Source organism: Cupressus sempervirens, chromosome 10 (genome assembly GCF_028749045.1).
Source record: "Cupressus sempervirens isolate cs-2001-9-10 chromosome 10, ASM2874904v1, whole genome shotgun sequence".
Taxonomy (NCBI): Eukaryota; Viridiplantae; Streptophyta; class Pinopsida; order Cupressales; family Cupressaceae; genus Cupressus; species Cupressus sempervirens.
The window spans coordinates 784,184,514-784,198,355 of NC_143127.1; the positions used below are offsets into that span (position 1 = coordinate 784,184,514).

General features: G+C 35.5%; 1 protein-coding gene across 2 annotated transcripts; it reads right to left on the bottom strand.

Annotated features, from left to right (window-relative positions):
- Positions 1-1,066: 1,066 nt before the first annotated feature.
- UREF (urease accessory protein F) lies at positions 1,067-6,254 on the bottom strand. Of its 2 annotated transcripts, none has more exons than XM_089805232.1 (2): positions 6,107-6,254; positions 1,067-2,327 (listed from the first exon to the last, which is right to left on the bottom strand). In XM_089805232.1, the coding sequence occupies exon 2, from the start codon at positions 2,215-2,217 to the stop codon at positions 1,423-1,425; it is 795 nt and encodes a 264-aa protein (XP_089661358.1). In that variant the 5' UTR covers positions 2,218-2,327; positions 6,107-6,254; the 3' UTR covers positions 1,067-1,422. The 2 variants fall into 2 exon arrangements, with proteins under 2 accessions (XP_089661358.1, XP_089661359.1); XM_089805233.1 differs by having other exon boundaries at positions 6,075-6,113.
- Positions 6,255-13,842: the final 7,588 nt, after the last annotated feature.

The window sequence follows — 13,842 nt, forward strand, 5'->3', positions numbered from 1 at the left end:
ACAATTGAACAATTGTATCCAACAAAGGAAACTAAGGCCGGGAGAAAATTCAAACTCAGAAAAAAGTGTTTGAAACGAAATTCAGACTCAGAAATAGGCAAACTAAGAGCAAATAAGAGGAGATTTATGAAAAAAATACTGGAAAGGCAAGAAGTTCCAAAAGCAATCTGTGCCCAAAGTCATCCCACCTAACAAGACTGATGCCACTCTAATTAGCCTGCAAATGTACTTTTGAGTACTTGGTAGGTCTCAATTTGTTTACGAACTTGCTAAAATATTGGTATCAAGTCATTAAGTCAAATACTTACTGTATTCTACTTGGAATAGATTATGGCACTTAAAGCCCGTAAAGTTCCTTTCGATCACTTTTCAGGTCTCAATTTGTTTATAAATTTGCTAAATATCAAAATCAATTGGTTAACTAAGTCAAACATTGACTTGACTTACCATATTCTGACTTCAAACAGATTATGGCACTCAACTTTTTAAGAATTGTAATTATAGAACTAGTGTTCATTCTTGATGATAATTCATATCCTGTCATGATTCAACCCTCAAGCTGACTTGTACCAATGGTTCCTGCCCATAGTGGTAAACCAAAATTCTGATAACTCAAGGATACTTTGCAGTATAGTTTCTCCAATTTTTTAAGAATTGTAATTATACAACTAGTGTTCATTCTCGATGATAATTCATATCCTGTCATGATTCAACCCTCAAGCTGACTTGAACCAATGGTTCCTGCCCATAGTGGTAAACCAAAATTCTGATAACTCAAGGATACTTTGCAGTATAGTTTCTCCAATTTATCAACAATGCTCTCAACATGCTTGTGCCAAAAAGATGCAAATATAAAAGGATACAAAATGTTAGATAGTTTCTGGAATTGATTGGGGAAATCTAATAGTTTTGAAGGATACAAATTGTCATAAATAGCTACAAATTTTACAGATATTGTCATGATACATTTCGTAAAACTTGAAGAAAATTAATTCTCCTTGCTTTTAGAATGTGAATATAGCTTGAACTGTCTTACAGTAACTCAACATGGATTTTCAAAACAAAATCAAGTGAAATTAAAGCATCCATAATTCAATTCTGCAAATTTCAAATATTTCAATACAAGAAAAGTGGCATGGGCAAAGCATCATCTAACTGTATTCAATAGCAAATGCTTGTGTGAGGTGCTTCTTAGACCTGGTATTGGAATTCTTTCTTCCACAAAATTGAAGACTTAAGGGTCAGATCACATCAATGGATCAAATAGTTATAAATCAAAATAGCCAATGCAACTATTCAGGTAAACAATATTCTGCATTGCTAGCACTTTAGACCCACCAAAACGCATCATTCTCCAATGGATATTCATAATAAGAACCATTTACATTGGCTTGTCAAAAATGCTGCAGCAATAAAATTTTCTCATGAACAAAAGAGACGAGAAAATAAATAATCATGGCAACCCTGAGCAGTATCCAAAACTGGGGCAGTCTGATAAGCTTCTTCAATTGGATGATCCATGTGTCTCTTCAAGATCTTCTCTGCAACTTTGGAGATGCGGTGTTGAATGGATGCTGCCTCTAATGGGCCAATCAGATTAAGTCTAGTTGAAGCTGAAAGCAAATCTCGCAACATCACAAATAAGTATGCTTGTTGTGTGGTGAATGAATCAAATCCCAGGAGACCACAGATAATACCGAAAATCGGAGCATGATGAACATGGACCATACCAGGCTTTCGAGCACACGTTCGCATCTCTTTTAAATCTGAAATTTCAGTATACACAGTTGATGCTACACGCAGAATTGCAGATCCTTGAGCAATTGATGCCTTCCTTGCAACTCCATTACTCAAGGTTGCATGCAAAATTAGATCAAGTTTAATCCAATTTTCAATGTTAGGATTTTTGTTAGCTTCATAAACAAATGGTAAAAGTAAGCTTGCAGTATTCTCCACTGTATTAACTGCAAAAGCTTCTAATGATTCAGCATTAGGAACTATTCGTGCCTGAACTGCAGCTTCAAGGCCATAAGAGTGGGCAAATCCACCAGTTGGAAGAATAGAATCGAGAATTTGCCAAAGATTCCATCTAGAGAAACTATACTTTCCTGATGCTTGATCATCACACATATCCACCGGTAGTTGATCCGAATGATGATATTGGTTCTCTTCCACATAATCTGCATTTGTCACTACAGTGACATTAACATGACTCATGTTTACAAGGTGCAAACCTTACTGCCAAGGTCTTTGAACAGAAATTTGACATGAATTGGTCAAGCAAGTTAGCAATTCCAATCTTCAGTAATCCAAATTGTTTGTCCGTACTGCCATCATAAAAACAAGAACTTGATACTGAGCTTCTAGTTTATTCTTTTTTTAAAACAAAAGGAGTAACTGATTTCAAAACATTATAAATGATTGATTTGAAATTCTTGGAATACAGGAACACAATCTGTGCCAAAGTGTGACTAATATCTACAGCATGCCAACTGAAAATCAAAAAGTTATAATCTTTAATGAAAATGAAGGCCATTTCTATAAAAATCCACACATGCAGTTTCAGACAGGTCAACGTCATTCTCATGCAGAACAATAAATCATACAGATTAACCATCTTAGCAAACAAGAAGTAGATTTCCTCCATCCACTCAATCAAATTTTTGAAGCTATAAACATTTCCAGAATCCATATACATATTCTTATAGCATTAGTGTTTTGTTATTAGTCCACTCATAATTTAAATTATAACAGATGGACCAATCAGATTAAAGAGTAATAATATATTAAACTGCATTCTGTAAAGTTCGACAAAGAAAGAAGCCAAAGGAGAATAGAAAGAGCAATTACAGACAACCAAAGAATAGATCCTAGACTAAATAACTGTGCATACAATGATAAATCCAACATAAAAATTCAGGAATGCAGCAGTTGCAAGGGATGCAAATGGTGATAACCGAAAAAGTACAAAAAAATTCCATTTGGAATGCCAACTTTGATCCAAAGTTGAGGCCAATGATAATCCTATCAAATATTTTAGTTACTAAAGAAGACTTTTATATCTCAAAACATCTCAATATTGGGTGATAAAATAGCCAATTATCATTTGTGAAACTAATATTTGCATTCAAATGTATGATTACTGCCATATAGTTACAATGTCATCCAATTAGAAAATACAACATAGGCAGCAGATCAACACAGAGGGCTCTCTATAGCTTAGTAGTTCAGCATGCATTTGACCCAAACAGAACATCCCTTGTTTTTCTTGCAATCCTTGTGGGATCAAGGAGTGGTGACAACACTTGCAAGTTTGAAGAGCAGAACCTCTTGCAAGTTCAAAGAGTAGCACCACACATTCCCTGTACTCTTGCAAGGCAAAGCTGAATGGAAGTACCTCTATGGGTTTCATGGCAGTACCTCCAGAAAGGAAAAGAATTAGAGGCAAAAGAGGCATTGCTTTCAGCTTTATCGGTGGCAATTCTATTTCGCACGACATCCTCAAATGCCAACACCAAGTCCAGATGGTTCCAACCGTCATGGCCTCAACTCAGACCACTAACCTAAATGTGGTTCTGACTTTTGTATAACACTGGCAGATGTAATGTTTCGGAGTGCACTTTCCTGTGACATCCATTTGGTCCTTGCTCCACTCAGTCTGTGATACTCAATATTAATGTGTTTATATGTATGAAGACAGAGATGCAGAGTCTTACACCTCTTCTTAGAGATTTGCCCAGCTGTACAGAACATTCACTAGGAGAAAATTCCAATTCTGTGTTATCGGTAGCTTCATGCTTAAGGTATGCATGAATGGTCCCATGTTCTTTTCTTGCACTCTGATTGCTATCTATACATAACAGCATAGATTAGCTTCTGCTTATAACACCTCAATTTACAGATTATACCACTTAATCCTAAAATGACTTCTAGATTCTAAATGGACATTGCATGAAATCATATTACGTTGATATACTGTTGACATGGAAAAACACTAGATTAGCATTCCAACAAACCCACATTAAGTTTGTAAGTGTGTGATCATCTATCAGGTACTAAGAAAGCAATTTTTATCATCACCTGATCAACACTGAAAGCATTTTAAGAAAGGTTTCCACTGTACGAGAGTTCAATACAGAGCTTAGTTAGTGCACATAGTGGAACTGAGAGATGGAGGTATCTCCTTTTTACTACTGATCTTTGCCTAGCATTTTATCATTGACACTAAGAAATCAGTCACAGAATCTGAAGCCTACAAATTAGATTAATTTCAACCAAAGATGTCATTAATTGATCCTAGAATAATAAATTATCCCAATTTCTTAATCAACAGTAATCATAACATTGATAAGAAAAGCTGGCAATGGTATATATCTATACCATGCATATTTTCAGATGCATGTCCATACCATTTCTGGTAGAACTTGAAGTTGCTCTTTCATGTTTACCCTGCATATTCCTTCACAATGATCTAATTGAAATATATGAATATCCAACAATCACCACAACGACAAGTGCATTCCACTACCTTTGAAGTTACTCCTCTGTAATGTAACCTGCATATTTTTATTCTTTCTTTTATTTTTAAAATGTCTTTCTTTGCTTGATTCCCAAAGTCTTATAATGCCACAACTTTGACATCCTTTTCCAATCTCTTTCTTCAACTTTTTCTTGTTACTGAGCTAAAGTATCTCTTTAGTGCTATTAAAAACTTAGATGATTAGTATTCCTTAATGTCAGATACTTGGAGAATGTTATTTTGTCTTAGCGAAGTTCGATTATAAATTTGAACTTCTGTTCCAGTCCCTGGACTAGCCTCAAAGCAACACATATATGACATTTGCCTTCAAGTACATTTTCTTGGAGCCCTTGTTCCCCTTTCTTTTGGTGTCATCTTGATTCTTTAGAGTCTTCACTGTGAATAATTGGAACTATCTCACTTAAGTTACTTCAAATTCAATTGTTTACTTTCAGAGAGACCATTCTTCATAGTACACCACAAGAGCTGGTGATCTTCTCCCTCTCTAACCATAGACCTTATTTTTTAATTTATTCAAGCTCATCAGGCTCAGGGTCAAAATGCTAGCTTACATTTATGAGGATTTGCAAGTGGAAAACTCAGCTACCAATAGATTGTTTAAAAGGGCTCACAGACCAGTTGCTCAAGGCAAGGAATCCCAATCTAATCACTACACCTTGTCAGAGGAGGAATCACCCCTGAAATTCAAACAGTAAAAGCTCAATAGGATCACTCAGCCTCCTTTCTTAAAATTGGTTGCTGACTTCATCAAATATAGCGCTTAGTAAAGAAAAAAATGATTCCATGCGCCAAACAATAGTTCCCTTGATGAATGGCCACAAATGTGGATCAATATCGTTTTCTATAGAATTTTCTCACCAAATTCTCTTAAAAGTTAATAGTTAATAAAGATTTGCGGAATCTTGAATTCTCTAGAGCTAATTCCTCTTGCCACAATGCAAGATGTCTAGCCTAACTACTATTTGTTACTGCTCCTTGCAACAAAGTAACGATTGTCCACTTGCACGCTTGTTCTTTGACTTAATCTCTTGCAAATGAATCGCAATAAAACCTGCCTAAGATTTACGCTTCCTTCTTGCCTGAAGCATACACTAAATCAATTAATCAAATATGAAGGGTTTCAGAAGACATACGTTGCCTACTCTATCAGAAAGCATGCCAGTTAAGCCATTTTGGAAGTTAAAGATCGGTTAAACTGCCAGCCACATATCGAATTAAGATTTAGGGTCGATTAACAAACTAAGTCATATTTCGTTAATCAACATCTTACACTAGCGTTTCTCAAGTTTCCTAAATAAGATACAGACCACCTTATCTGAACGAGCCAAGATCCACCAGGGCTTATTTTGTTAAACATCAAAGGTGGAGTTCTACTGTTAAGCTGGATCTTAAGAAGAGCAGAAGTGATATCATAATTTGTTAGGCATTTCACAGTATAAAATTCCTTGTACACATAACGTTTGACTGATTTTTTCAGTTTACAAGCAAATTTGAATACAAATCACATAAGTCGGAAATTTGGATAGAAAAATACCTGCAACCTTGGTTAAAATTAATTGTGCTTACCTCTGGAAGAACACAAACAACCCCACAGCTAAGAACAAAACCTCAAACAATTTCAACAATTTCGTCTCCTCCTCGAAAAAATAAATTAAATAATCTCGTCTTCCGTTTTAACATACAAGTGGAGAAGACGCATAACATCCTCTATGCGACACTATGGAAGAGGCTCTAGAGGGTGCTTTTACCATTTTTAAAGAATTCTAGGGCCCATTTCCCGAGCGGAATAGGAATACATATTTGGAATATGTATTCTAAAAATTTTGAATTCTTTGTTTGGATGCACCAAAACGGAATTGGAATACGAAGTAAAATAGGAATACGTATTCCAATTTTGGCCCAAAAATGGGGTTTTGCAATTCCACCCAAATAGGTGTTATTGGAATACATATTCCTATTCCACTTTTTTTTATTTTAGAAAACATAAATTTTAGGGTCCGCAAATTCCCATCAAATATTGGTTGAACCAAACAGAGAACAGGAATACATAGCCCCATTTTCTATTCCAGAATACGTATTCCTATTCTGCTCGCCAAACGGGCAGTTCTTATGAATTTTGAGTGGAGTTTAAAGGTATGCTTTTATTTTGATTGTTATCATTTGGAACTCAAATTTGTGAGAATATTGGATTAAAGAAGAGTTGATACAATAATATTGTGATAAGAATTTTTAATAAGAATTGAACATTTTAAAACAAGAGCACCTAATGGAGCCAAAGTCCTTGCCTTAGTGAAGGTAGATTTGGTATATTATTACTGATGAGAAAATTAATTGTTACCGGCCATCCAAGCTGGCATGGGGCGTAGAGCCGAGAGTTCGGGGTCTTGGCCTTCTCCCCATACTTTGATCGTCGGATCGAGCCACACAACAAGAACCACTGCTAGATCTGGATCATTGACCCCAGAGGTAGAGGTGGTAGGTCTATGGTGAAGTTTTCGGAAGAGTCTAAGAATTTTTTTGTATTTTTTGAATGGAAAAATCAATGAAAACCCCAGCTAAAGTCAAACCAGTCAATTAGAAAAAGGAAATAATAGTTAGAAAAATATTTTAAAAATAAAACATTTCCAAACTTTAGAATATAACATCCCAGGAGGGGGGGGAAAATTGAAAAGGGGCCACTGAAAACATTAGTTCCCTGTCTTATAAAGACAGGGACTAATAAGTAGTCAAGGGAGAAGTGTTGAAAATAATATCACTACTACTTAACCAATATGCTATTATAATCTAATGTTGCTCGGATGCCTTTGTTATTTTGGTTTCACAATCGTTTATTTTCAAGTTTCATGGTAGCCCCTACTAGGGAGGATGCTTCTCCTCACCCTCCCCCCATCCACACCCGCCCCCCCAAAGGTGATGTTTCTAGTGCAATCTTAAAGGGTCTTGTCATTGATTTGCCAAAATCTTCTACTACCCTAGATGAATCACTGCAGATTATCCCATGCAAGGTTGACTAGAGAGGTGCACTTATGGGGGCCTCTTTCAATGAGCAACTATTTTGGTTGAATTTGTCTCTATTGAGGACAGCGTTGAAATTTCTCTTCTTGACTCTGTGGTTAAAAGAATAATGGCTACTTTGAACTTAGCCCTGGTTGGGAGATTTTTTGACTTCCACCCTTCCATTGACATGGTTAAAAAATGGATTGGAGTTCATCAGAAACTCAAAGGGAGTGTTGCAGTCCCAACTATGTCAGGTGGACTATTCCTCTTCACTTGGGAGGGTATGTCCCTAGTTCTCTCTAATTCTTGGATGTATGGTAAGCACTTCCCTATCCTTTCCAAGTGGATCCATTGAGCTATGCAGGAACACCCTAGTGTGGGTCGTCTTCCTAGTCACCCCCTTGAATTCATGGGTGATCAAATCTTCAAGTAGATTGGGGACTCTTTTAGGCACTACATTTTTATTGACACCATCACTCCGAGCAAATCTCGACTAGTCTTCACTAGATTCTACATCAATGTGACTATCAACAAAAAGATGCTTGATTTTGTGGTCCTCAAATCTAAATTAGGTAAGTAGACATAAACCATTGTTTATGAAAATGCTAAACTGTATTGTTAGGGTTGCAACACTAAAGGGTGTAGTGTTACTGATTGTATTGCAGTAAAGGATAAGATGCATGAATCCAAGCTTAAGGAGAAATTTCTTTCCCTGGCTTCCATGGCTTTGGAAGAGGTTTTGTTTGCCTTTGGTACCCCTCACCCCTTCTCTCTAAAGACCACTTTGATCTTTGTTGGCCTAAAGGAGGGTGAGATTCCTCTACCCTCAAGAAAGAATCCTTCCTCTCACCGCCTTGTTGATTGTAGAATCTTGGGTCACCTCCCCTTGGCTTCAAGCGGTTCCATCGATACTGCAATGTATCTTGGTGTCTCAATTCAAGTTGATTTCTCCCTTGCTAGTGCAAGCATTGCTTTCACTCTACCTTGTAGGGGTTTGGTTCCCTCCCCAAACAAGGCCTATGTGGATGTTGCTAAAACTAAGGGTGATTGACAAACTCTAAAGAAAAAGACAAGGAACAAGAAAGTGGATGTCAAAGTACACTTAGGTAGGCTACATGGTAACCTAGGGTTCCTAGTCAATTTTTGGCTTGTAGTGGCCTTAGCCAAGCCACTAGTAAAATAAGGAGGGCTAGTGATTCCTAGTGAGTGTCTTAGTCATTAGGAGGTCTAATTAGGTCCTTGGAGGTACTCAATATTACTTGTTTGTCCAAAGTTGTTGGTAGTGGGCAATTGTTGTCAAATTTGTCAAATATGACATTTGGGCATTTAAAGGGCTAGATAAAGGAGGGGTGGAATGATGATTTCATGTCCCAAAACTCATCATTAAACATTTGATAAAGTTTCATGAGGCTTTGACTAAGATTGGTCTAGATATACAAAAAGTTGTCAAGTTGCATGACAACTTTGCAAAATTACAAAAGTTGTCATGACAACTTTTATTGCAAAAGTGCATTTTTGAGAAGTAGGTGAAATAACCACCTCAAGGTAGTTGTAACATGTGTGTTAGACCTATATAAGACCTCCTAGACCTATGACAAGGGTTGGATGGCACTTGGAAAAACATTGATAAATGAACAAATGATTTTGCTGAGCATTTTTTACCATAGTCAGAGCATTTTTGATTCATTGAGCCACTGAATGGATTGAATCTTGCACTTTGACTTATGAATGAGTTAGTATATGTAAATAGTAGATTCTATATGTGATTAGATAGGTCCCTTGGTTTCATTTCTTTTCATTTTAGAAAATCTTTTGTTTCCTCACTTTTGTTGATCTGAACCATGTAGTTTTTTAAAATGGAGTCATAACTCACCTTTCCACTGTGGCATCTGAATGGTCTCTTGGAATGTGTGAGAAGACTCCTTTTACTATAGGTATGCAAGTGCATGAGCCCTGGAAAGCATGTTTGACATTTCTACAGCGATGTCCTAGGCAAGCCAAATGAGCATGGTTAGGGATCATAATGATTGAAACAACATTTGATGGGATTGAGTGCATTGGTGTCTTCAATCTGAGGTGATGGAGAGAAGGATACAAGAGTGGAGAAGTCCTATACCCACTAGGAAGCTCTGGTGACATTTTTTTTTAGGAATCTTATCAAAGCCTTATGAAAACTATCAGCACATTGGTGAAACCCTTAATTTAAGGCTTAAAAATAGTAACCCATTGTATGGATAGTTTGAGGAAGTGAGACCAAGTGGATCTAAATGACCTTCCAAAAAGGTATCAAGAAATGAAGTTTTTTTTCCACCTTGTTAAGTCATTTTCTAAGTTATGTGCTAAAAGGTGAGTTTGGAGGCCTAATTCCTTGTAGCCCTATTAGACCTAGTTTGGAGCAGTTCTTGAAATCGATAGAGATTTCTATGCAATTTTTGGTTGATGAGAATTGGAATGGCTCCAATGCCCTAGAAACAAACCTTTCTTTCCATTATGGGGCAGTTTTGGGTGTGTATGGTCATGTGGTGTGGATGATCCTATAGAGCATCTAAGGAGTATTGTTTGGGTTGACTTAATTTCTTAATTGGTGTGGACAAGTTGAATGAGGGAAGGATTAGGAAAGTGATCCTTCCAAGCTAGGGTTAGAGAAAGAACCCTAATAGGCTAGAGAAGGAGCCTAGAGACCCCCAAGAAGTTAGGGTTAGGAAGCAAGACTTGTTCTTTACATCAAAGGGCTTTTTGATCGATCGAAACTTGGAAACCTTTATCAATTGGAAAAACTTTCAAATGAAAACTTTAAAATTTATTGCAAATCTATTTTTTATGAAATTATAATGAAAACTAAAATGGATGATTAATTACACTTATTTATATACCTATTGAGGTTTCTTGTTTTATCTTGTAATGGGTTTTTTGGGGAATATAGTAGTTCGGCCAAATAGGATTGTTTACTAGAGGTTTGGGAAGTGATGGTTTTATGATGTTGTTATGTGATGTTGTCTTGTCTTGATTATTTCATTCTCAACCAACATGCTATATTCATGTGTTTCTATGATGAGATTGAGTTCTTTTTTGTAAGCTCATGTATTGTGATTTTCTTGGTGTAATCTTTGAGGGTTTCAATCAATTATCTATTGGTTCTTTCTAGTTGCTTGTATAGGACTGAGGTGAATATTGTGATTTGTCTATTTGTGCTTTTCAGTTGTTTGTATAAGATTAATGTGGTTATTGTGATTTTATGAGATGTTATGTTATGAGAATAGGATAGGTTATCTATGTGTACATTGGAAAGTGACTTACAATGGAGGTCATAGCCCTAAAGAGGTTGTTCGGGTAACCCATTATATGTTGTATTAATAAGTGATAACATTTCATTAATGGGGATAAAATGAATTAACAAGAGTCATTGTATTACCTCACCCATGTATCAAGTGCTAGTACATGCTAGGATGGGAGTAAAAAGGATGTTGGGTTGTGACCTTCCTTAGTTAGTATGCCTTGTCTGTAAGAAAGGATACTTATGCCACATATAGTCACTAGGGGCGTGGGGTCCAGAGAGACTGCCAGGGCCACCTTGGAGACTTTGACTCATGTAAAGACACTTGCCCACATGCATATTAGGTTTCCTATGTGTCTTTGTATCCTCTAGGACTAGATGTTACTTGTTTACTTGGTACCTTTGAGATAGAATGCTATCAGGATTCCTTGACCTAGATTCTTGTTATGACTTTTGGATTGTTATCCATTTGGGACTTGAGATTATCTCCTCAGCACAATGGGACTAGGTCATTTAGGTTCCACGAGGTTGGGTGGTAGTGTTTCTTATACCATTGAGATCTGAGAGTTGGATGCCAATGCTAGATTTACCTTGTGCAGTTGTTTTATTCTTTTGGTCTTGTGATTATGTTCTATGGTCATATTATGGCATATTGTACTTTGATTATTTGAGATCCTATGAGATGTTGTATCTTATCGTGATGTATATTCTTGTAGCATTTCATACCTTGTGACTTTTGTAAAGGATGATTATGCATTCTAGTTATGCTATGTGGCATCTTATGTACTTGTATATTATTCCATGTGATTTCGTACTTATGGTTATTCTATGACATGGACTTGGCTTACTTATCAAATTTAATTTTATTAAAACTTATGTGTGTGATTCAATGTTATGGAACCCTTGAGAGATGTGATTTTTATTGTATTTATAATGTATGTATATAAGTTATTGCTTTCGCTATGTTATCTCTTGATTGTTTTAATCTTTCCAAAAAAAATTTTTAGCAAACCTAGTGATATTATAGGTTAACTTCTCTTGGGTTCCCTGGCAAGGCATTACAAACACTATCATGAATGCAACATACAAACACTCAATCATCTCTCTAATAATATTTTTACTATCTCCTTCATACAAGCATCAAGAATTCATGATTAATAGGAGGGGGGGTGGAAGAAACAATATCATGAATGCAGCATATAAGCATTGAATCATCTCTCTAAAAATATTTTGACAATCTCCTTCATACAAGCATCAAGGATTCATGCTTAATAGGAGAGAGAGAGAGAGAGAGAGAGAGAGAGAGAGAGAGAGAGAGAGAGAGAGAGAGAGAGAGAGAGAGAGAGATTTGAACATTCATCAAATATCTTCCTACTCACAATGAGAGAATAGTAAATGTTGTGGATGAGACCAAAAGTTTTTAAAAAATAAATTATTTCATTTACTATCTTAGGTGTACATCAATAGCCTATTATTAATATGCAATGTCTTACAACTAAAAAAAGTATATAAATTATATCAATATCTTTATAATTAATGTTTAAAAAATAATAACTGATAGAATAAACTATTTGCTAACAATAAAAAAATAGTTTTAAATGCTAAGTTATATTGATTACTAGGCATCCTGATGAACATGATTTATAAAAATTAATCATAATTTTGTAAAAATTATGAAAATAAAAGTATGTGATTTTACTTCTTTCATAGTTATAATTATATTAAGAATTATACCCAAATAAACAATAACACTATTTGTAAATGAATATTATTTATGATTGAAAATAACAACCATAATACCAAAATAATATTTTACTTATGTAAGTTTGAAATTTTCTCAAAGCATTTTGAGAATCCTTAATTAGACGATAGGCTATTCTATGAGGAGATTTGAGTAGAAACCTATCTGTTCAAACTAGAAGCTAATAATTGTTTTAATATATGTTGAAAATCACCCATTGAGCATTAAATGAAGATCTTGCTCAGTCTGTATACAATCTTTTATGGGCCATGATATCAATTGGAATGTTTATGCCATTAGATCTTTTTCTCCAAAATTATATCACATCTTAGACAATCAAGTCATATCTTCCAAACTTAAATAGTGGTTTTGGAAAATCTCACCTTTAAATGGCTACTTCCTCTTTTATATATCTTGTTAAAATATCAATAGTCTTGGCTAGAAAGCATAGCCTATAAATCTTTGAAGCCCAGGCACTCACTATGGCATATGTGTCACGTAGTCCACTCCATAAAAATACACTTGATCACGCCCATCATGTCATTTGTGGTTTACATCAAGATGTTCTTGTGGGACAAGGCCAATGGATAGCTCATCACAAGCTTAATATCTTCTAATGCTACAACCACATATACTAGATTTCTTCCATAGTTTGTCACCCTCCAGAGTGTTTTTTCATAAATAGACCAAGCTACAACCTAGATGACTATATCAAATGTGTCGCATGGGAGGCATTGGCACCCTTGTATATGTAATCACCAAAAAATGTTCCTCTAGACTGTGAGCCCCATTTCTAACATTTTTGTCTAATTTATACATTACTTATTCTTGATCAAATCATTGATTTGCTATTTATTTGATTATAACCTATGGTTTGACCACTTTATCCTAAGTCTTTTATTTAATTGAAAGAATTAGATAAAGTCCCTAAATCCTACTTATCCTAAGTGTGCACATGAAAAACATTATTAATCTTTTAAAAATAATAGTAAAGACATTTTTGTCTCACATGAGGGGCACACTTTTCTATGTGGGAGGAATATTTAATTTCAAAAGAGCTTTAATTTTCCTCCACACATCTATTTCCTCTTAAAATCAATCATTGATCTTTCTTAGGTGAGATTCTTGTGCATATGGAACATTCAAGGCTCATTCTCCACCCTTGATTATTCCTCTTAATCTCCACTGTCCATTTTTCTTTATAAGGAGTCTCTCTCCTTACTCTCTCATATATGGTCACTTATGCTAATGTTATGTTGTAGGTTTTCTTATAGCTTTTGGAGCACTCAC